This window comes from Mobula hypostoma, unplaced genomic scaffold (assembly GCF_963921235.1).
Source record: "Mobula hypostoma unplaced genomic scaffold, sMobHyp1.1 scaffold_51, whole genome shotgun sequence".
NCBI classification, from domain to species: Eukaryota; Metazoa; Chordata; class Chondrichthyes; order Myliobatiformes; family Myliobatidae; genus Mobula; species Mobula hypostoma.
Window position 1 is genome coordinate 667,086 of NW_026948233.1, and position 24,933 is coordinate 692,018.

Below are 24,933 nucleotides of genomic sequence, written 5' to 3' on the forward strand. Positions count from 1 at the left end.
GGGCTGTGTGGGGTCTCACAGTTTGTCAGGACCCTGTCAGGGATATCTTTGGTTTCACAGTGTGTCAGGAACCTGTCTGGGGTGTGTGGGATCTCACACTGTGTCAGGACCCTGTTAGCGATGTGTGGGGTCTCACAGTGTGTCAGGACCCCGTCAGAGGTTTGTGGGGTCTCACAGTGGGTCAGGACCCTGTCATGGGTGTCTGGGGTCTCACAGTGTGTCAGGACGCTGTCACGGGTTTGTGGGTTCTCACAGTGTGTCAGGATCTTGACGGGTGTGTGTGGGGTCTCACACTTTGTCAAGACCCTGTCAGCAATGTGTGGGGTCTCACAGTGGGTCAGGACCCTGTCAGTGGTTTGTGGGATCTCACAGTGTGTCAGTACTCTGTCAAGGGTGTGTGGGGTGTCACAGTGTGTCAGGTCCCTGTCAGGGGTGTGTGGCGTCTCACAGTTTGTCAGGGCCCTGTTAGGTATGGGTGGGGTTTTACAGTGTGTCAGGAATCTGTCAGGGGTGTGTAAGGTCTCATAGTTTGTCAGGACCCTGTCAGTGGTGTGTGTGGTTTCACAGTGTGTCAGGAGCCTGTAAGGGGTGTTTGGGGTCTCACAGTGTGTCAGGACCCTGTCAGGGATTAGTGGGGATCTCACAGTATGTCAGGATTCTGAAAGGGGTGTGTTGGGTCTCAGACTGTGTCAAGACCCTGTCAGGGTTGTGTGGGGTCTCGCAGTGCGTCAGGACCCTGTCAGGGATGTGTGGGGTCGCGCAGTGCGTCAGGACCCTGTCAGGGGTGTGTGGCGTCTCACAGTTTGTCAGGGCCCTGTTAGGTATGGGTGGGGTTTTACAGTGTGTCAGGACTCTGTCAGGGGTGTGTAAGGTCTCACGGTTTGTCAGGACCCTGTCAGCGGTGTGTGTGGTTTCACAGTGTGTCAGGATTCTGAAAGGGGTGTGTTTGGTCTCAAAGTGTGTCACGACCCTGTCAGGGGTGTGTGGGGTCTCACAGTGTGTCAGGACCCTGTCAGGGATGTGTGGGGATCTCACAGTCTGTCAAGGCCCTGTCAGGGGTGTGTAGGGTCTCACAGTTTGTCAGGACCTGTCAGGGGTGTGTTTAGTCTCAAAGTGCGTCAGGAATCTGCGAGGGGTGTGTGTGGTCTCACAGTGTGTCAGGACCCTGTCAGCGGTGTGTGGGGTCTCACAGTGTGTCAGGACCCTGTCAGGGGCGTGTGGGGTCTCGCAGTTTATCAGGGCCCTGTTAGGTATGTGTTGGGCTGCAAGTGTGTCAGGACTCTGTCAGGGGTGTGTAAGGTATCACAGTTTGTCTGGATCCTGTTAGTAGTGTGTGGAGTCACACAGTGTGTCAAGACCGTGTCAGTAGTTTGTGGGGTCTCACAGTGTGTCAGGACCCTGTCAGTTGTTTGTGGATTATCTCAGTATTTCAGGATCCCTCCATGGGTGTGTGGGGTCTCACACTGTGTCAGGACTCTGTCCGCGGTGTGTGGGGTCTGACAGTGTGTCAGGAGCCTGTCAGGGGTGTGTGGGGTCTCACAGCGTGTCAGGACCCTGTCAGGGGTGTGTGGGGTCTCACAGTGTGTCAGGACCCTGTCAGGGCAGTGTGGGGTCTTGCAGTGTGTCAGGACCCCGTCGGGGGTGTGTGCGGTCTCACAGTGTATCAGGACCCTGTCCGGTGTGTGTGGGGTCTCATAGTTTGTCTGGATCCTGTTAGTAGTGTATGGAGTCACATAGTGTGTCAAGACCGTGTCAGTAGTTTGTGGGGTCTCACAGTGGGTCATGGTCTCACAGTATGCCAGGACGATAACTATGTTCTGTGGGGTCTGTCAGTGAGTCCGGACCCTGTTAGGTGTGTGTGGGGTCTCACAATGTGTCAGGACCCTATCCGGTGAGTTTGGGGGTGTTAGAGTGTGTCCCTTTCATGTGTGTGTGGAGTCTCACCTTGTGTCAGGACCCTGTCAGGTGTTTGTTGTCTCACAGTGTGTCAGAACCCTGCCAGGGGGGTGTGGGGTGTCACATTGTGTCAGGAACCTGTCAGTTGTGTGTGGGGTCTCATTGTGTGTCTGTACCCTGTCAGGGGTGTATGAGGTCTCACAGTAGGTCAGGACCCTAACTACGTTCTGTGGGGTCTGACAGTGAGTCAGGATCTCGTCAAAGGTGTTTGGGGTCTCTCAGTGGGTCAGGATCCTGCCGGAGGTGTGTGGGGCGTCACACTGTGTCAGGACCCTGCCAGAGGTGTGTGGGGTCTCACGCTGTGTCAGGACCCTGTCAGTTGAGCGCGGGGTCTGACAGTGAGTCAGGACCCTGTCAGGTGTGTGTGGGGTCTCATACTGTCTCAGGATTTTGTCAGGGGTGTGTGGCATCTCGCAATGTGTCAGGACCCTATCCGGTGCGTGTGGGGGTTTTAGAGTGTGTCCTCTTCATCTCATGTGTGTGCGGTGTCTCACGATTTGTAGGGAGCCTGTCAGGGGTGTGTGTGATCTCACAGTGTGTCAGAATCCTGTCAGGGGTGTGTGGGTCTCACAGCGTGTCAGGACTGTGTCAGTGGCTTGTGGGGTCTCACAGTATGTCAGGACGCTAATTAGGTTCTGTGGGGTCTGACAGTGAGTCAGGACCCTTCCAGGGGTGTGTGGGTCACACAGTGTGTCAAGACCCGTCAGGGGTGTGTGGGGTCTCACAGTGTGTCAGGACACTGTCAGGGGTGTGTGGGGATCTCACAGCGTGTCAAGTCCCTGCCAGGGGTGCCTGGGGTCTCACACTGTGTCAGGATCTTGACAGGTGTGTGTGGGGCCTCACAGTGTGTCAGGACCCTGTCAGGGGTATGTGGGGTTTCACAGTGTGTCAGGTCCCTGTCAGGGGTGTGTGGCGTCTCACAGTTTGTCAGGGCCCTGTTAGGTATGTGTGGGGTTGTACAGTGTGTCAGGACCCTGTCAGGGGTGTGTGGGGTCTCGCAGTGCGTCAAGACCCTGTCAGGGGTGTGTGGCGTCTCACAGTTTGTCAGGGCCCTGTCAGGGACGTGTGGGGATCTCACAGTCTGTCAGGGCCCTGTCAGGGGTGTGTAGGGTCTCACAGTTTGTCAGGACCTGTCAGGGGTGTGTTTAGTCTCAAAGTGCGTCAGGAATCTGCGAGGGGTGTGTGTGGTCGCGCAGTGTGTCAGGACCCTGTCAGCAGTGTGTGGGGTCTCACTGTGTGTCAGGACCCTGTATGGGGTGTGTAGGGACTCACAGTCTGTTAGGACCTGTCAGGATCGTGTGGGGTCTCACAGTTTATCAGGGCCCTGTTAGGTATGTGTTGGGTTTTACAGTTTGTCAGGACTCTGTCAGGGGTGTGTAAGGTATCACAGTTTGTCTGGATCCTGTTAGTAGTGTGTGGAGTCACACAGTGTGTCAAGACCGTGTCAGTAGTTTGTGGGGTCTCACAGTGGGTCAGGGTCTCACAGTATGCCAGGATGCTACCTATGTTCTGTGGGGTCTGTCAGTGAGTCCGGACCCTGTCAGGTGTGTGTGGGGTCTCACAGTGTGTCAGGACCCTGTCAGGTGTTTGTGGGTCTCACAGTGTGTCAAGACCCTGCCAGGGGTGTGGTGGGTCTCACACCGTCTCAGCATTTTGCCAGGGGTGTATGGTGTCTGGCAATGTGTCAGGACCCTATCTGGTGCATATAGGGGTGTTACAGTGTGTTCTCTCCCTCTCATGTGTGTGTGGCGTCTCACAGTGTGTCAGGACCCTGCCAGGGGTGTGTGGGGTCTCACAGTGTGTCAAGACCCTGTCAGCGGTTATTGGGGTCTCACAGTGTGTCAGGATCTTGTCAGGGGTGTTTTGGGTCTCAGAGTGTGTCAGGAATCTGCCAGGGGTGTGTAGGGTCTCTGAGTGCATCCGGGGTGTGTGGGTTCACACGGATTGTCAGCATCCTGCCAGGTGTGTGTGGGTCACACAGTGTGTCAGGACCCTGTCAGGGGTGTGTAGGGTGTCAGTGTGTCAGGACCCTGCAGGTGTGTGTGGGGTCTCACCGTGTGTCAGGACACTGTCAGGGATGTGTTGGGTCTCACAATGTGTCAGGACCCCAACTGGGTTGTGTGGGGTCTCACAGTTTGTCAGGACCCTGTCAGGGATGTCGTTGGTCTCACAGTGTGTCAGGAACCTGTCGGGGTGTGTGGGATCTCACACTGTGTCAGGACCGTGTCAGCGATGTGTGGGGTCTCACAGTGTGTCAGGACCCCGTCAGAGGTTTGTGGGGTCTCACAGTGGGTCAGGACCCTGGCATGGGTGTCTGGGCTTTCACAGTGTGTCTGGACACTGTCACGGGTTTGTGGGGTCTCACAGTGTGTCAGGACCCTGCCAGGGGTGTGGGGGTCTCACACAGAGTCAGGACCCGTCAGGGGTGTGTGGGGACTCACTGTGTGTCAGGACCCTGCCAGGGGTGTGTAGGCTCTCAGAGTGCATCAGGGGTGTGTGGGTTCACACAGATTGTCAGCACCCTGCCAGGGGCGTGTGGGTCACACAGTGTGTCAGGACCCTGTCAGGGGCGTGTGGGTTTTCACAGTGTGTCAGGACTCTGTCAGTTGTGTGTTAGGTCTCAAAGTGTGTTGTACCTTGTCAGGGGTGTGTGGGGTCTCACGGTGTGTCAGTACCTTGTCAGGGGTGTATGGGGATCTCACAGTGTGTCAAGACCCTGCCAGGGGTGTGGGGGTTCTCAGACTGTCTCAGGATTTTGCCAGGGGCGTATGGCGTCTGCCAATGTGTCAGATCCCTATCTGGTGGGTGTGGGGGTCTTAGAGTGTGTCACCTCTCTCTATCGTGTGTGTGGGGCCTCACAATGTGTCAGGAACCTATGAGCGGTATGTGGGGTGTCACAGTGTGTCAGGACCTTGTATTGGGTGTGTGTGGTCTCACAGTGTGTCAGGACCCTGTCAGGTGTCTGTGGGGTCTCACAGTTTGTCAGGACCCTGTCAGCGGTGTGTGGGGTCTCACAGTTTGTCAGGACCCTGTCAGGGATGTGTGGGATCTCACACTGTGTCAGGACCCTGTTGGCGATGTGTGGGGTCTCACAGTGTGTCAGGACCCCTTCAGAGGTTTGTGGGGTCTCACTGTGTGTCCGGAATCTGTATGGGGTGGGTAGGGACTCACAGTCTGTCAGGACCTGTCAGGTGTGCGTGGGTATCTCACAGTGCATCAGGGCCCTGGCAGGGATGTGCAGGGTCGCACAGTGCATCAGGGGTGTGTGGGATCGCACAGATTTTCAGGACTCTGTCAGTGGTTTGTGAGGTCTCACATTGTGTCAGGACCCTGCCAGTGGTGTGTTTGGACTCACAGTGTGCAAGGAAACTGCCAGGATTGTTTGGGGTCTCACAGTATGTCAGGATCCTGTCAGGGGTATTTTGAGTCTCACAGGGTGTCAGGACCCTGCCAGGGGTGTGTGGGGTCTCACAGTGTGTCAGGACCCTGTCAGGAGTGCGTGGGGTCTCACTGTGTGTCAGGACCCTGTAAGGGGTGTGTAGGGTCTCACAGTTTGTCAGGGCCCTGTTAGGTATGTGTGGGGTTTTACAGCGTGCAGGACTCTGTCAGGGCTGTGTAAGGTCTCACGGTTTGTCAGGACCCTGTCAGGGGTGTGTGGGGTTTCACAGTGTGTCAGGAGCCTGTCAGGTGAGTTTGGGGTCTCACAGTGTGTCAGGGCCCTGTCAGGGGTGTGTGGGGATCTCACAGTGTGTCAGGATCCTTTCAGTGGTGTGTAGGGTCTCACAGTGTGTCAGGGTGTGTGGGAGCTCACAGTTTGTCAGTGCCACGTCAGGGGTGTTTTTAGTCTCAAAGTGCGTCAGGAATCTGCCAGGTGTGTGTGGGGTCTCACAGTGTGTCAGGACCCTGCCAGTGGTGTGTTTGGGCTCACAGTGTGCAAGGAAACTGCCAGGATTGTTTGAGGTCTCACAGTGTGTCAGGATCCTGTCAGGTGTGTGTGGGGTCTCACACTGTGTCAGGACCCTGTCTGGGTGTGTTGTCTCTCCATTCAACGTATTCAGTGAAAGTAGGAAGAGTAGGAAAACATTGATTGTTGAAAAATATACTTTAGATAATGTTGCAGTTGTAGAAATAATATTCTTCAATAATCAGGGAGAGAATCTGTTTCATCTTCAGAAATAGATGTGGGAATTTCATTGCCGTGACTGTTCCCTCCGCAAACAGTGTGAAGAACAGTGAAGAACAAGTTTGCAGGGAAATTGTAGAGAGTTACTAAAGCCTTCGTGCAGGGAATGGTGGGGTTTTGATTGTCTGAATGTGGACTGGAAAAGCATTAACACAGCTGACAGCAACGTGATTAGTTTGAAACCTTTCTCTGGTACCATTTAAAAATTAACTTCTTTGGAACTTGTTCTTGGAAATGAGACAGGCTGCATGAGGGTTGTTGCCGAGATTCTTTATGTTTCTGTTCAAGGGCTTTGAGTAATCAGTTAAAACATGGGCTACTGTAAGATTGATAATTTTTACGATATCTGTCTTTCCTTCGCTCTCTCCGCTGTTAAATGTGGCATTGTGAGATCCAACTCAGTCTGTGATGATGAAGCCTGACAATCTCTTGAGCCCATGCACTGCCCTGGGCTCCATATTTACAGACACCATGTGCTTACGGATGTAGAGAGTTTCTTATCCAGACGGTCACAATTTAATTAATTGCAATATTATTTATAGATATTTTCAGTCTTTTCCACCTTTCTTGCCGCGATCGCACAACCCTCGGTTTCTCTGTCCTAATTCCCATCTCTTACCCTTCCACAGTGTCCATCACACAACACAGACACACATGAATTTCAGCTTCTGTGGAAGAGCTGAGGATTTTGTCCCCCAATCTCACCCTCACTGACACTGTCTCCTGATGGAATTCCCGGGATTATTGAGTGGGAAATTAAACTGGATAACTGTAGCAGTGTTTGCACTAAGGGGGTGCAGATGTGAACAGAGTGGGGTTCATTTGCTGCTTTGGGGTTGAACAGGGCAGTTTGGGTGTTACCTGATTTTCTCATTAAATTGTCATTGTAACTCTGTGTCGAGAATTTCAATGGACTCCCAGTTCTAAAAATGATGACCAGCAAGATCTGAGGGAGTTTAGAAAAGTGATTTAGGATGAGGGCTTTACCGGGGGTTGGGTTGTTGTAGGGAAATGATTTCACCTTTTGGAGTAAGACATTTCCCATAGCTTCACTCCTCAGATTGCCCTCTTCTCCATTCTGACCCCGGTGGAGGGATCTGTAGTTGCAGGACCCAGAAACGTGTGATCCCTTTCAGCAAACTCACCAACTCTCTGAGTTGTTCCTCATGCTGTCCTGTGAAAACTCTCCCTCCAGCAAACATTTTTCCATGTGTCTGACTGTGCGCTGTGTCACGGTGGAACATCTACCTGATCAAATCCCCGTGGCTCAACAACGACATGACCCTACACAACATCAGCCAGTGATGGTAACAGCGGTTTCTTCACTTACCTTTCAGCTCTCTGGGAATCTCCGGGACGGGTCGCTGGACCGGAACACAACCTGTCCGGATTTAAACAATTTGACACATTTCAGTTCCTCAGATTCTAAGTATGTAATGTTTGAATCCAAAATTAAATTAATCTCTGATATTATCTCACCATATTCCTGTATTTCTTTCAGTATTTTGTCAATCTTTGGGACACCAATCCGCATTTTGACAAAGGTTTCCCACATCACCCTCCGGGCGCGGGAGCCTTTCTCCATCACCAGGCTCAGGAGGAGTTTAGAACTGTCCGCCCGCTCTCCCTTATCAGCGAGATCAGAGATTTTCTGTGAAGAGTAACAGTGAACATATTGGGGACTGACAGATTCACACAGAGAATGAGAAGTAAATGATGTACTCTGTAACGGGATCACTCTGAGCAGTCAAAATCCATAAATAATTCCTCACTGGATTAGATGGTGTAAACAGAAATTAGAAAATAACAAAGTCCGGAAGGTTTTTATAACAGAGCGAACAGTCTCAGAGAAGTTGCCGAAAAGATGATGTGATTCATCTCCTCAGTCGGCCAGTGTCCAACATAACAGCGGATTACCGGCTGACACCTGATTCCTTTCCTTTGCCTTTTCCAGTGGAGGTTTATTCAGTGATTACACATTACAACATGGCAGTATTCCCCGATCCACACTGTTTGCAGTTACAGATTGTAACACAATCATCTCCACCCAGAACAGAACACACTCCAGCTCCTGTGGCACCCACTGATGATGTCCCGGTTCTCACTGACATCCTGCCGTCACACTGCACGGTCTTCCCAAACCGAAACCTCCCGTCATATTTCCATTTAATACTGTGAGCCCACACAACTGTTACCTGCTCAACTCACTCCGAACACTGAGCAGCCACCCACCAGTCCGCGGGGTCTTTTCACCCCTTTCTATCACTGGTTCAGATTCACATATTTATGATTGCAGGTACAATACTTATTTCCCAGTTTTTATTTTATCTAATTTAATACCCGATGAGTCAGAGTTGAGACACCCATCAGTCCTGTGATGTGTGAAAATTCAAACCCATTCTCCCTCCCGCTCACCCGATGTTCCTCTCCACTGAACTGATACTCGGCCGTTAACGCCAGGCTCACTCCGTGCACCCCTCCTTCCATCGCCTGCTCCAGCCTGTCCTGGTAGAAATCCGTCAGCTGCAGCAGCTGGGAATCGTTACAGCTTTCCAGGAGCTCGGTGATCACTGAGCTCGGATCTGTGAAGGAAAATGGGGAAACAATTGAAGAAATTACCGACGTCCCATTAGACAGCAACTTTCTCTCAGAAAACTAAAATTGGTGCATGAGGTCATGAAACACAATCCGAGATGTATATTGCGGTGGCGGGGGGTGTGGGCGGAGGGAGACAGGCGTGGGACTGGAGATGAGGAGAATGGATGCGGCCTGGGGGTTGGAGCATCGGGGGTGTAGGAGGGGGCTTAGTTCCATCTGTTGTCCCAGGAGTGTACCTCCCTGTTTGGAAAGGACTCTGCTTATTGCTGAGAATATAGGAACTCATCATCATCACTCTCCTGGTACTGACCATCACCACCGCTTTGCTCTGGGTTACTGTCTGCCTGCCTGGTCAAACCCTTCCTCAGCAAATCTATGGGATATCTCACAAAATGCTGGAGGTGCTCATCATGTCAGGCAGCATCTGTGGAGGAGAATGAACAATCAACGTTTCGGGCCAAGGCCCTTCAATGAGTCTGAAAATGAAGGGGACAAAAAATCAAGATATTGCCACATTTCTTTCTATTCCTTGTGGTCCTGATCCAAAACGTATAATGTTTATTTCTCTCCATGGATGCTGCCTGACTTACTGAGTTCTCCTAATATTTTGTGTGTCTTTTTGTTGCCCAGAACTTTCAGCATTTGCAGAATGTCTTGTCTTCTGGAGTAACTCGCTATTTTAATGTGCATCACAATCTGTTAGAGGAGCATCAAGCAAGCAGTAAATGTACTCCTTCCACGTGTGATTGTGTTTCCCCCAGGAATGTTAATCTCTCTCCCATCTGTCTGCTCAGTTTTCACAAATATGTTGTGAATTGCCGATATTGAATTAAACCCAGACGCAGAATCAGCAGAGTATTTATAAATTAACATAATTCGCCAACATACCCGTGTCCTTTCCCGATGTTGACGTCACTGGAACTCCTCCACTGCTCGTACCTTGACCCATTTTGGGGACAGTTGCGATCAGTTTTTGCTGCTCTGTAACAAAAGCAAAATAACAGGAGGGTCAAACATTCAGTGGGGTTTAAAGGAGAACATTGTTTTGTTCTGAAACTGAGGCAAACACTTCCAAACATCTTACGCCTGTCCACTGAGGCCTTGACAAAGCCTGGTCCACCTGTGCCCATCCACCCACAGTCACACAATGTCCATTTCCACTCTCTCTATGGATTGTACACCATGGCGGGATTCTCCGGGGTACCTACTCGCCGTATTGCGGGCAAATCCCTTTAAGGGACCAATCTTGTGTCCTGGACCGGGTGTGATGTGTCAATGGAATGGAAAGGCAGGCTGAGCAGACAGTGCCCACTGTTTTGGTCCTCCTACCACTGGTGGTGCTGTGGACAACTGTCACAGCAGTGTGGGCTGAAACATTTCTGCTGACAATGAGACTTCTATTCCTCTCGTCACTGGATTATACAGATTTCTCAGTCAAGTCTGATTCTCACCATCTCCTTTCAGGTTAACATCGCCTGGCATTGACACCTATGGCAATATATGATTTGTGTCTATAGGGAAACATTCTGACATGCTGAACAATGCAGTCTCACCCATAGCATCGTGACATCTTGTCCTGAACCACTATAGTTTTTTTTTTCCCGGCAGGACTTTAAGAACATTATTAGCACCAAAACTTGGTTAAGATTTCTTTGAGCATATCACCTGGCTATTATCAGATAGTTAGTTGTATGACACCTCGTTCAACACAATGTTGACATGCCATATATCCAAAACAGCCAGTTGGGAAAGATTGTTAATATAAATAAAATAGAATGCTGGAATTATTCAACAAGACAGAGAGTATGTTAATATTTCAGGTGGAGGACCCTGTATCGGAGCTGAGCCTGTGTGTAGGAGCCATGTATCTGGTCTCTATCTGCATTGTATTCTGCGTTGTGTATTTATGAGGCTTTTTATGGCAACTAGTCGCATCAGTGGGGGTGTGGTAAACACAGAGGGAATCAGTTACATATTTGTGCTTTGTTCCATGCAGTACACAGCTGGGGACTGACGGATGTAATATATTTTGTTATTATTCACTCAAATACGATGAACTTACACTTGGGTACAGTTCAGTTTTAACGCTTTACGATTGTATGTTTGCTGATTTCTACTACATTTTACACACAGAGACTGTTGAGTGTGTGAAAGGTACTGGCAGCGACGGTGGTAGAGGCGGATACAATGGGGTCTTTGAAGAGACTGTTAGATAGGTACATGCAACTTATAAAAATAAAGGGCTATGCTGCAAGGAAATTCTAGTCATTTTCTGTAGTAGGTTACATGGTCGGCACAACATTTTGGCAGAAGTGTCTATAATGTGCTGTAGATTTCTGTGTTCTGTGTTCTTTACATTTTACCTACCGAGCTGCCAAGATGATCATCACTAATCAAATCTCAGTGAGTTTTCTCAGGTCCTCCCGAAGCTGTGGCCAAGTGAGCAAGTATCCGATGATACAGGTACAGAGAAACACTGATGTGTCGCAACATCACAGGCAAGTACATTCTGACAACACACGGGACAGCAAATATACAATTATATGTCACTAGCAAAATGAAGATACAGGCTACCTGTGTGGTGAATTTCTCTGCTCGTCACCAGCGTGGGCTCAGACGTTTCCATAGACGAGCCCTTCATGCCCTTTCCCCTCTGTTAATGGGCTCCTTCCCCATCCTGCTCCTTAATCCACCACCGGGACAAACAACCTCTCAGACTCCATCCAATCCAACCCCTCACACCATATTTATCCACACAGTTAATTCCATCTCCCTCCTCCTTCTGCTGGGATCCCTCCCTCTCCGGGAAACCGGCATCAAACCGACGGGCCGAGCTGTCTCCTCCTACCTCTCAGCGATACATCAGACTCCGGCCGCAGGAGACGCTTCACAAACGCCCCAACTTCCCTCGGAGGGAAATGGAAATAAATCAGAAAGCGGACATTTACTTTGGGGTTTATTCCGCTTTGACGGGGAGTTCGTTGTTGGAGCGTGTGATGTGGTCAGCGGGGTTAATGCCCTCTCCGCTATTGGGTGTAACCAGTGACTGACACGGCTTCTCACCAATGGGAAGAGTGTAACTCCTCTACTGTCTGTTGGGTGGGGTGGGTGGGTCAGGTAATTGTTACCTTATCCCGTAAAGCTCATCCGTCTCGGCACCAGTGTGACGTAGGGAAGTGCACACATGACGCCATATCACAGTGTGGGGAACTCACACGTGACACCAGGCATGAGGCGTTACAGCGGGGTGTCAGATCCCGGTATGGGGAACGCACACGTGATATCAAACATGTGGGAAAGCGGAGTGACATGGGATCCCGGTGTGGAACGTGCTCGGGCCGGGGGCTGGGGGGGGGGTGACGATCGGGGGTGTGTGGGTGCTGGGAGGGGGCATAGTTCCCTTTGTTGACGGCTGCTCTTTCTTCTCCCTGGGAATATACCTCTCTGTTTGGAAAGGACTCTGCTTATTCCTGAGAATATAGTAACCCATCACCATCACTCTCCCGGTACTGCCCATCACCTCCACTTCACTCTGGGTTACTGTCTGCCTGCCTGGTCAACCACTTCTTCGGCAAATCTGTGGAGTTTCTCACAAATGCTGGAGGTACTCAGCAGGTCAGGCAGCATCTATGGAGGAAAATAAACAACCAACGTTTCGGGCCAATGCCCTTCACCAGACTAGAAATGAGGGGACAGAAATTCTAGATATTGCCACATTACTTTCTATTCCCTGTGGTCCTGATCCAAAACATTCCGCCCCATGGATGCTGCCTGACCTGCTGAGTTCTGCCAATCTTTAGTGTGACTTTGTGTTGCCCAAAACTTTCAGCATCTGCAGAATGTCTTGTATTCTGGAGTAACTCGCTATTTTAATGTGCATCACAATCTGTTAGAGGAGCAGGAGCAGACGGTAAACGTAATCCGCCCACGCGTGACTGTGTTTCCCCAGAGATGTTAACTCTCTCTCTCATCTCTCTGCTCAGTTTTCACAAATATTTCGTGAATTGCCGATATTGAATTAAACCCAGACGCAGAAACAACAGAGTATTTATAAACTAAAATAATTCGTCAACATACCCGTGTCCCTTCCCGATGTTGACGTCACTGGAACTCCTCCACTGCTCGCACCTTGACCCATTTTGAGGACAGGTGTGATAGGTTTTTGCTGCTCTGTAAGAAAAACAAAATAACAGGAGGGTCAAATATTAATTGAGATTTAAAGTAGAACTCTGTTTTGTATTTAAACTGAGGCAAACACTTCCAAACGTCTTCAGCCTATCCACTGAAGACTTTATGCGCCCATCCACCCACAGACACACAATGTCCATTTCCGATCACTCCATGAATTGTACACTGGGCCAGGATTCTCCATGGCATCTGCTGGTTATATTGCAGTCAATTCCCTTTTATGAACGAATCTTGTGTCCTGGACCAGGTGTGATGTGTCAATGGATTGGCAAGGCAGGTTGAGCTGACAGCGCCCACTGCTTTGGTCCTCCTACCACTGGTGGCGCTGTGGACAACTGTCACAGCAGTGTGGGCTGAAACATTTCTGCTGAGGATGAGACTTCTATTCTCTCGTCACTGGACTATACAGATTTCTCAGTCACACCTGATTCTTACCATCTCCTTTCAGTTTAACATCCCCTGTCATTGACACCTATAGCAGTATATGATTTGAGTCTACAGAGAAACACTCTGACATCCTGAATAATGCAATAATGCAATGCCACACACAGCATCGTAACATCTTGTCCTGACCCACTATAGTTTTTTTTTCTGGCTGAACTTTAAGACCATTATTAGCACCAGAACTTGGTTAAGATTTCTTTGAGCATATCACCTGGCTATTATCAGATAGTTAGTTGTTTGTCACCTTGTTAAACACAATATTGACGAGCTATACATCCAAAATAGCAAGTTGAGAAAAATTGTTAATATAAATAAAATAAAATGCTGGAATTATTCAGCAAGACAGAGAGTACGTTAATATTTCAGGTGGAGGATCCTGTATCACAGCTGAGCCTGTGTGTGGGAGCCGTGTATCTGTTCTCTATCTGTATTGTATTCTGCACTCTGCATTTATGAGGCTTTTTATGGTAACTAGTCGCATCAGTGGGGGTGTTGTAAACGCAAATGGAATCAGTTACATATTTGTGCTTTGTTCCATGCAGTACACAGCTGGGGACTGAGGGATGTAATATATTTTTGTTATTATCCACTCAAATACAATGAAATTACACTTGGGTACAGTTCAGTTTTAACACTTCACGATAGTATGTTTGCTGATTTCTAATAAATGATCGAATACATATCACCAACTTTTGTAACAATCATTGTTAGAGCTGAGGGCACATCATGCAAGTATAACAAATCAGTGGATCTCAGCAGATGTTTCTCAACCTGCCGATCATTTAAATATTCTGAGATACTGAGCATTTCACTTCAGTATTCACCAGTGAAAAGGACCTTGGGAATTGTGGGGATGACCTACAGTGGACTGAAACGCTTGTATGTATGGACTTTAAGAAAGAGCAGGTGCTTGATCTTTTGAGAGGTATTAAGTTAGATAAGTCGCCGGAACTGAACAAGACATTCCCCATGCTACTGTAGGAATCAAGGGAGGAGATCGCGAGGCGTCTGACGATGATCTCGCATCATCGATTAGGTGGGGAGAAGTACCAGAGGATTTGGAAAGTTGCAAATGTTGCTTTCTTGTTCAAGAAAGGAACTAGAGATAACTCAGGAAATTATAGACCATAAGACAAGACAAAGTGAGCCTTACTTCAGTTGTGGGCAAATTTTGGAGACGATCCTGAGAGGCAGGGTTTATGTAGTATGAACGTGATTGAATTATTTGAAGATGAAACAAAGCACATTGATGAAGGTAGAGCAGTGGAAGTACTGTATGTGGATTTCAGTAAGTGGTTAGCTAAGGCTCCCCATGGAAAGCTCATTCAGAAAATAATGAGGTATGGGATCCAAGGAGACATTGCTTTGTGGATCTAGAATTGTCATGCCCACAGAAGGCAAAGAGCAGTTGTAGATGGTTTGCATTCTGCATGGATGATGGTGACTAACAGTTTACCGTTGGGATTTGTTCTGGGACCCCTTCTATTTGTGATTTTTACAAATATCCTGATATTATCAATACTGATAAGTGTGAAATGTTTCATTTCAGTAGGACAAATTTGAAGACAATATAATATTAATGGTAAGACTCTTGGCAATGTGTAGAATCAGAGAGATGTTGGGTTCTGTGTCGTTAGAACACTCAAAGCTGCTGCACACGTTGACAGTGTTGTTAAGAAAGCATATGGTGTGTTTGCATTCATCAACCATCGGATTCAGTTCAAGAGTGGAGGTAATGTTACAGCTATATAGACCTTGATTAGACGCCACTTGGGAGTACTGTGTTCAGTTCTGGTCACCTCACTACAGGAAACGATATGGATGCTGTAGAGAGAGCACAGTGGAGATTCACAAGTATGTTGTCTGGATTGGGGAGCACGCCTGATGAGAATAGGCTGAATGAACTTGGCCTTTTCTCCTTGAAACAATGGAGGATGAGAGGTGACCTGACAGAGGTGTACAAGATGAGAGGCATTGGTTGCATTGGTTGTGTCGATAGCCAGAGGCTTTTTCCCAGGGCTGAAATGACCAACAAGAGCGAACATGGTATTATGATGCTTGGAAGGAGATACAAGGGCGATGTCACGGGTAAGTTTTCCACACAGAGAGTGGTGAGTGCGTGGAATGCGTTAGCAGCGACGGTGGTAGAGGCGATACAATGGGGTCTTTTAAGTGTCTCCTAGATAGGTAATGGAACAATATGAAAATACGGTTTACCAGTGTTTGCCCACCAAAGTGTTGAATATCTCTGCTCGCCACCACCGTGGGCTCAGAGCTTTCTATAGACGAGCCCCTCATGTCCCTTCCCCACTGTCAATGGGCTCCTTCACCCATCCTGCTCCTTGATCCCCCACCGGGACAAACAACCTCTCAGACTTCATCCTATCCAACCCATCACACCATATTTATCCTCCCAGTTAATTCCCTCTCCCTCCTCCTTCTGCTGGGAACTTCCCTCTGAGGGAAATAGAAAGAATTCAAAAAGCGGGACAATTACTTTGGGGTTTGTTCTGCTTTGACGGGGAGTTCGTTGTTGGAGCGTGTGATGTGGTCAGCGGGCTTAATGCCCTCTCCGCTATTGGGTGTAACCAGTGATAGACATGGCTTCTCACCAATGGGAAGAGTGTAACTCCTCTACTGACTGTTGGGTGGGGTGGGTGGGTCAGGTAATTGTTACCTTAGCCCGTAAAACTCAACCGTCTCGGCACCAGTGTGACGTAGGGAAGTGCACACATGACGTCATATCCCGGTGTGGGGAACTCACACGTGACACCAGGCATGAGGAGCGCAAAGGGACGTTAGATCCCGGTGTGGGGTACCCACATGTGGTATCAGACATGTAGGAAAGCAGAGTGACATCAGATACCGGTGTGGAACGTGCTCGGGCCGGGGTTGGGTGGGGTGCCGATCGGGGGTGGGGGGTGTGGTGTGTGCGTGAACGGAGGGGGTATAGTTCCCTGTGTTGACGGCTGCTCTTTCTTCTCCCCGGGAATATACATCTCTGTTTGGAAAGGACGCTGCTTATTCCTGAGAATATAGTAAAACATCACCATCTCTTTCCTGGTTCTGCCCATCATCACAGCTTTACTCTGGGTTACTGTCTGCCTGCCTCGTCAACCCCTTCCTCAGCAAATCTCTGGAAGATCTCATACAATGCAGGATGTTTTCAGCATGTCAGGCAGCGTCCAGGCAGGAGAATAAACAATCAACCTTTCGGGCCAAGGCCCTTCATTGGACTGGAAATGAGGGGACAGAAATTCTATATATTTCTACAGTACTTTCTATTCCTTGTCGTCCTGATCCAAAACATTCCGCCCCACGGATGCTGTCTGACCTGGTGAGTTCTGCCAATCTTTTCTGTGTCTTTGTGTTGCCCGAAACTTTCGGCATCTGCAGAATGTCTTGTGTTCTGGAGTAACTCGCTATTTTAATGTGCATCACAATCTGTTAGAGGAGCAGGAGCAGACGGGAAATGTACTCCTTCCACGTGTGACTGTGTTTCCCCAGAGATTTTAACTCTCTCTCTCATCTCTCTGCTCAGTTTTCACAAATATTTGGTGAATTGCCGATATTGAATTAAACCCAGACGCAGAAACAACAGAGTATTTATAAACTAAAATAATTCGCCAACATACCCACGTCCTTTCCCGATGTTGACGTGACTGGAACTCCTCCACTGCTCGCACCTTGACCCATTTTGAGGACAGGTGTGATAGGTTTTTGCTGCTCTGTAAGAAAAGCAAAATAACAGGAGGGTCAAATATTAATTAGGATTTAAAGGAGAACTCTGTTTTGTATTTAAACTGAGGCAAACACTTCCAAACATCTTCAGCCTATCCACAGAAGACTTTACGTGCCCATCCACCCACAGACACACAATGTCCATTTCCCATCTGTCCGCGGATTGTACACTGGGCCAGGATTCATCCACCCATAGTCACACAATTTCCATTTCTACTCTCTCCATGGGTTGTACACTGTCCAGGATTCTCCATGGCATCTACTCGCTATATTGCAGGCAAATCCCTTTTATGAACGAATCTTGTGTCCTGGACCGGGTTTGATGTGTCAATGGATTGGCAAGGCAGGCTGAGCAGACAGCGCCCACTGTTTTGGTCCTCCTACCACTGGTGGCGCTGTGGACAACTGTCACAGCAGTGTGGGCTGAAACATTTCTGTTGAGGATGAGATTTCTATTCTCTCGTCACTGGATTAGACAGATTTCTCAGTCACACCTGATTCTCACCGTCTTCGTTCAGGTTAACATCCCCTGTCATTGACACCTATGGCAATATATGATTTGAGTCTATAGAGAAACAGCCTGACATCCTGAACAATGCAATGCCACACACAGCATCGTAACATCTTGTCCTGAGCCACTATAGTTATCTTTTTTTCCGGCAGGACTTTAAGACCATTATTAGCACCAGAACTCGGTTAAGATTTCTTTGAGCATATCACCTGGCTATTATCAGATAGATAGTTGTATGACACCTTGTTAAACACAATGTTGACAAGCCAAACATCCAAAATAGCAAGTTGGGAAAAATTGTTAATATAAATAAAATAAAATGCTGGAATTATTCAACAAGACAAAGAGTATGTTAATATTTCAGGTGGAGGACCCTGTATCACGGCTGAGCCTGTGTGTGGGAGCCGTGTATCTGTTCTCTATCTGCATTGTATTCTGCGTTCTGTATTTATAATGCTTTTTATGGTAACTAGTCGCATCAGTGGGGGTGTGGTAAACGCAGAGGGAATCAGTTACATTTTTGTGCTTTGTTCCATGCAGTACACAGCTGGGGACTGATGGATGTAATATATTTTGTTATTCTCCACTCAAATACGATGAGATTACACTTGGGTACAGTTCAGTTTTAACGCTTCACGATTGTATGTTTGCTGATTTCTAATAAATGATCGAATACATATCACCGACTTCTGTAACAATCATTGTTAGAGCTGAGGGCACATCATGCAAGTATAACAAATCAGTGGATCTCAGCAGATGTTTCTCAACCTGCCGATCATTTAAATATTCTGAGATACTGAGCATTTCACTTCAGTATTCACCAGTGAAAAGGACCTTGGCAATTGTGGGGATGACCTACAGCGGACTGAAACGCTTGAATGTATGGACTTTAAGAAAGAGCAGGTGCTTGATCTTTTGAGAGGTATTAAGTTAGATAAGTCGCCGGAACTGAACGAGACATTCCCCATGCTACTGTAGGAATCAAGGGAGGAGATCGCTAGGCGTCTGACGATGATCTCGCATCATCGATTAGGTGGGGAGAAGTACCAGAGGATTTGGAAAGTTGCAAATGTTGCTTTCTTGTTCAAGAAAGGAAGTAGAGATTACTCAGGAAATTAAAGACCATAAGACAACACAAAGTGAGCCTTACTTCAGTTGTGGGCAAATGTCAGAGATGATCCTGAGAGGCAGGGTTTATGAAAATTAGGCGAGACATAATCTGTTTAGGGATAGTTAGCATGGCTTTGCCGAGGGCAGGCCATGTAGTCTGAACGTGATTGAATTATTTGAAGATGTAACAAAGCACATTGATGAAGGTAGAGCAGTGGAAGTACTGTATATGGATTTCAGTTAAGAGGTTAGCTAAGGTTCTCCATAGGAAGCTCACACAGAAAATAATGAGGTATGGGATCCAAGGAGACATTGCTTTGTGGATTCAGAATTGTCATGCCCACAGAAGGCAAAGAGCTGTTGTAGATAGTTTGTATTCTGCATGGATGATGGTGACTAACAGTGTTCCGTTGGGATCTGTTCTGGGACCCCTTCTCCTTGTGATTTTCACAAATATCCTGAATGAGGAAATTGAAGGATGGGTTAGTAAGTTTGCTGATGACACAGAAGTTGGGAGTATTGCAGATCGTCGGCAGGGTTGTCAGATGTTACAGTGCAACATCGATAGGACGCAGAACTGGACAGAGAAGTAGCAGATGGAGTTCAATACTGATCAGCGTGAAATGGATCATTTCAGTAGGTCACATTTGAAGACAATATAATATTAATGGTAAGACTCTTGGCAATGTTTAGAATCAGAGAGATGTTGGGTTCTGTGTCGTTAGAACACTCAAAGCTGCTGCCCACGTTGACAGTGTTGTTAAGAAAGCATATGATGTGTTGGCATTCATCAACCATATGATTGAGTTCAAGAACGTGAGATAATGTTACAGCTATATAAGCCCTTGATTAGACTCCACTTGGGAGTACTGTGTTCAGTTCTGGTCACCTCACTACAGGAAACGATATGGATACTACAGAGAGAGCACAGAGGAGATTTACAAGGATGTTGTCTGGATTGGGGAGAATGCCTGATTAGAATAGATTGAGTGAAATTGGCCTTTTCTCCTTGAAGCGTTAGAGGATGAGAGGTGACCTGACAGAGGTGTATAAGATGAGAGGCATTGGTTGCATTGTTTGTGTCGATAGCCAGAGGCTTTTTCCCAGGTCTGAAATGACTAACAAGAGCGAACATAGTATTATGATGCTTGGAAGGAGATACAAGGGCGATGTCATGGGTAAGTTTTCCACACAGAGAGTGGTGAATGCGTGGAATGCATTATCAGCGACGGTGGTAGAGGCGGATACAATGGGGTCTTTTAAGTGTCTCCTTGATAGGTAATGGAACAATATGAAAATACGGTCTACCAGTGTTTGCCCACCAAAGTGTTGAATATCTCTGCTCGCCACCACCGTGGGCTCAGACATTTCTATAGGCGAGATCCTCATGTCCCTTCCCCACTGTCAATGGGCTCCTTCCCCCATCCTACTCCTTGATCCACCACCGGGACAAAGAACCTCTCAGACGCCATCCTATCCAACCCCTCACACCATATTTATCCTCTCAGTTAATTCCCTCTCCCTCCTCCTTCTGCTGGGAACACTCCTTCAACGGGGAACCGGCATCACACCGACGGGCCGAGCGGTCTCCTGCTACCTCTTAACGATACATCAGACACCGGCCGCAGGAGAAGCTTCACAAACACCCCAACTTCCCTCCGAGGGAAATAGAAATAATTCAAAAAGCGGGACAATTACTTTGGGGTTTGTTCTGCTTTGACGGGGAGTTCGTTGTTGGAGCGTGTGATGTGGTCAGCGGGGTTAATGCCCTCTCCGCTATTGGGTGTAACCAATGATAGACAGGGCTTCTCACCAATGGGAAGAGTGTAACTCCTCTGCTGACTGTTGGGTGGGGTGGGTGGGTCAGGTAATTGTTACCTTAGCCCGAAAAACTCAACCGTCTCGGCACCAGTGTGACGTAGGGAAGTGCACACATGACGTCATATCCCGGTGTGGGGAACTCACACGTGACACCAGGCATGAGGAGCGCAAAGGGACGTCAGATCCCGGTGTGGGGTACCCACATGTGGTATCAGACATGTAGGAAAGCAGAGTGACATCAGATCCCGGTGTGGAACGTGCTCGGGCCGGGGTTGGGTGGGGTGCCGATCGGGGGTGGGGGGGGGTGTGCGTGCACGGAGGGGGTATAGTTCCCTCTGTTGACGGCTGCTCTTTCTTCTCCCCGGGAATATACATCTCTGTTTGGAAAGGACGCTGCTTATTCCTGAGAATATAGTAAAACATCACCATCTCTTTCCTGGTTCTGCCCATCATCACAGCTTTGCTCTGGGTTACTGTCTGCCTGCCTGGTCAACCCCTTCCTCAGCAAATCTCTGGAATATCTCACACAATGCAGGAGGTTTTCAGCATGTCAGGCAGCGTCTAGGCAGGAGAATAAACAATCAACCTTTCGGGCCAAGGCCCTTCATTGGACTGGAAATGAGGGGACAGAAATTCTATATATTTCTACAGTACTTTCTATTCCTTGTAGTCCTGATCCAAAACATTCCGCCCCATGGATGCTGTCTGACCTGGTGAGTTCTGCCAATCTTTTCTGTGTCTTTGTGTTGCCCGAAACTTTCAGCATCTGCAGAATGTCTTGTGTTCTGGAGTAACTCGCTATTTTAATGAGCATCACAATCTTCTAGAGGAGCAGGAGCAGAGAGTAATTGTACTCCTTCCACGTGTAACTGTGTTTTCCCCAGAGATGTTAACTCTCTCTCTCATCTCTCTGCTCAGTTTTCACAAATATTTGGTGAATTGCCGATATTGAATTAAACCCAGACGCAGAAACAGCAGAGTATTTATAAATTAAAATAATTCGCAACATACCTGTGTCCTTTCCCGATGTTGACGTCACTGGAACTCCTCCACTGCTCGCACCTTGACCCATTTTGAGGACAGGTGTGACCCGCTTTTGCTGCTCTGTAACAAAAACAAAATAACAGCAGGGTCAAACATTAATTGGGATTTAAAGGAGAACACTGTTTTGTTTTTAAACGGAGGAAACACTCCCAAACATCTTCGGCCTGTCCACTGAAGACTTGACATGGCCTGATACTCCTGCGCCCATCCACCCACAGTCAGACAATGCCCATTTCCACTCTCTCCATGGATTGTACACTTGCCCTGAATTCTTCAGGGCATCGACTCGCAATATTGCGGGCAAGTATTCCTTTCAAGTACCAATCTTGTGTCCTGGACCAGGTGTGATGTGTCAATGGAATGGCAAGGCAGGTTGAGCTGACAGCGCCCACTGCTTTGGTCCTCCTACCACCGGTGGCGCTGTGGACAACTGTCACAGCAGTGTGGGCTGAAACATTTCTGCTGACGATGAGACTTCTATTCCTCTCGTCACTGGATTAGACAGATTTCTCAGTTACACCTGATTCTCACCGTCTTCTTTCAGATTAACATCCCCTGGCATTGACACCAATGGCAATACATGATTTGAATCGATAGAGAAACACTCTGACATCCTGAATAATGCAATCTCACCGATAGCATCGTGACATCTTGTTCTGAATCTCTATAGTTTGTCCGGCAGGACTTTAAGACCATTATTAGCACCAAATCACAGTTAAGATTTCTTTGAGCATATCACCTGGCTACTATCAGATAGTTAGTTGTATAATGTTGACACGCCACACATCTAAAATAGCAAGTTAGGGAAATTGTTAATATAAATAAAATAAATTGCTGGAATTATTCAACAAGACAGAGAGCATGTTAATACTTCAGGTGGAGGATCCTGTAACAGAGCTGAGCCTGTGTGTAGAAGCCATGTATCTGTGCTCTATCTACGTCGTATTCTGCGTTGTGCAGTTATGATGCTTTTTATGGTTGCGAGTCGCATCAGTGGGGGTGTGGTAAACGGAAATGGAATCAGTTACATATTTGTACCTTCTTCCATGCAGTACACAGCTGGGGAGTGACGGATGTCATATCTGATGTTAGTATCCAGTCAAATACAATGAGTTTACGCTTGGGTACAGTTCAGTTCCATCGCTTCACGATTGTATGTTTGCTGATTGCCAATAAAGGATCAAATACGTATCACTGAATTTGTAACGATCATCACTGGAGCTGAGGGCACGCATACAAGTATAATAAATCAGTGGGGGGAGGGGGCACCAGCAATGTCAAATTATCTTGGTTAAATTTCACTGCTACATTCTCAACAGATATTTCTCAACCTGGCGATCATTTAAGTATTCTGTGATACTGAGTATTTCGCTTCAGTATCTACCTGTTGTAGGGACCTTGGCAGTTGTGGGGATGACCTACAGCGGACTGAAACGCATGAGTGTATGGACTTTAAGAAAGAGCATATGCTGGATCTTTTGAAATGTACTAAGTTAGATAAGTCGCTGGGACTGAAAGAGATATACTCCATGCTACTGTAGGAATCGAGAGACGATGATCTCGCATTATTAATTATTTGGGGAGGAGTACCAGAGGATTGTAAAGTTGCAAATTTTGCTCTCTTGTTCAAGAAAGTAAGTAGAGATAACTCAGGAAATTATAGACCAGTGAGTCTTACTTAAGCAATCGGCAAGTTTTGGAGAAGATCTTGAGAGGCAGGGTTTATGAGAATTTGGAGAGACATAATCTGATCAGGGATAGTCAGCATGGCTTTGTCAAGGGCAGGTCATGCCTTATGAACCTGATTGAATTCTTTGAGGATATAACAAGACACATTGATGAAGGTAGAGCAGTGGAAGTACTGTATATAGATTTCAGTAAGAGGTTACCTAAGGTTCCCCATGGAAAGCTCATTCAGAAAATAATTAGGGATGGGATCCAAATAGAGATTGCTTTGTGGATCTAAAATTGGCATGCCCACAGAAGGCAAAGGGCGGTTGTAGATGGTTCGTATTCTGCATAGATGATGGTGACTAATAGTGTACCGTTGGGACGTCAGATCCCGGTGTGGGGAACCTACCGTGATATCAGACATGTGGGAACGCAGAGTGACATCAGATTCCGGTGTGGAACGGGCTCGGGCCTGGAGGTTTTTAAACTGAGGCAAACACTTCCAAACATCTTGGGCCTGTCCACCGAAGTCCTGACACGGCCTGATTCCCCTACGCCCACCACCCACAGTCTCGCAATCCCCATTTCCGCCCTCTACATGGATTGTGCACAGTACCGCGATAGTGCAGGGAATTCCGTATTAGGAACCAGTCACATGTCCTGGACTGGGAGTGATGTGTGAACGGTGAGGCAAGGCAAGTTGAGCAGATAGTGCCCACTGTTTTGGATCTCCTACCATTGGTGGCGCTATGGAGAGTAATGGACAACTGTTACAGCAGTGTGGGGTGAAACATTTCTGCTGACAAATGGGACATCTATTCCTCTCATCACTGAATAAAACAGATTTCTCAGTCTCACCTGATTCTCACCGTCTCCTTTCAGGATAACATTGCCTGGCATTGACACCTCTGGCAATATATGATTTGAGTCTATAGAGAAACACTGACATGCTGAACAATGTAATCTCACCCATAGCATCGTGACATCTTGTCCAGAATCACTATATTTTCTTCGGCAGGATTTTAAGATCATTATTATCACCTAAACCCCGGTCAAGTTGTCTTTGAACATTTACCTGGCTATTACCAGAATGTTACATCGTAGCTTGTTAACCACAATGTAGATACGCTATACATACGAAACAGCAAGTTGGCAAAACATCTTTAACACAATTAAAACAAAACTGCTAGAATTGTTCAACAAGACAGAGAGTATGTTAATATTTCGGATGGAAGACCCTGTATCAGAGCTGAGCCTGTCTGTAGGAGCCATGTATCTGTTCTCTGTCTGCATTATAGTCTGTGTTGCGTATTAATGATGTTTGTTTCCGTTTCTCAATCTGTTCCACAACACTCCATGCCCTCCCATTCACTATACCAGTCCCACCCTGGTCTGACTGTCCAAAAGCACCAACTCTCACTTGTTCAAGTTGAAAACCATTTGCCATTTCTCAGCCCGTCTCCATAACTGACCAGGATGTCTTTGAAATTTATTGCAACCTGTTGCAATATCAGCCAGACTCCCGAATTTAGTATCAAACTTGCAAACTGTGCCATGTACATTCATATACAAATCAATGGCATGAATAAAAAAAATTAATGAGGTCTCAACACTGACAGGCACATCCCACTCGTCAGAGGCCTCCATTGGCTAAGTCCATCTTCAG

The 24,933-nt window shown here is 47.6% G+C and overlaps 1 protein-coding gene across 1 annotated transcript in view; it reads right to left on the bottom strand.

Moving 5' to 3' along the window:
* LOC134342085 (NACHT, LRR and PYD domains-containing protein 3-like) overlaps window positions 1-24,933 on the bottom strand; it is a 70,521-nt gene that overhangs the window by 7,983 nt on the left and 37,605 nt on the right. The window contains exons 3-9 of the mRNA XM_063040029.1: window positions 21,564-21,656; window positions 17,005-17,097; window positions 12,815-12,907; window positions 9,626-9,718; window positions 8,555-8,721; window positions 7,619-7,790; window positions 7,470-7,520 (exon numbers count right to left, since the gene is read on the bottom strand). Of these exons, the coding sequence (XP_062896099.1) occupies window positions 7,470-7,520; window positions 7,619-7,790; window positions 8,555-8,721; window positions 9,626-9,718; window positions 12,815-12,907; window positions 17,005-17,097; window positions 21,564-21,624 (730 nt within the window). The 5' untranslated portion in view covers window positions 21,625-21,656. The remainder of the gene's footprint in view (window positions 1-7,469; window positions 7,521-7,618; window positions 7,791-8,554; window positions 8,722-9,625; window positions 9,719-12,814; window positions 12,908-17,004; window positions 17,098-21,563; window positions 21,657-24,933) is intronic.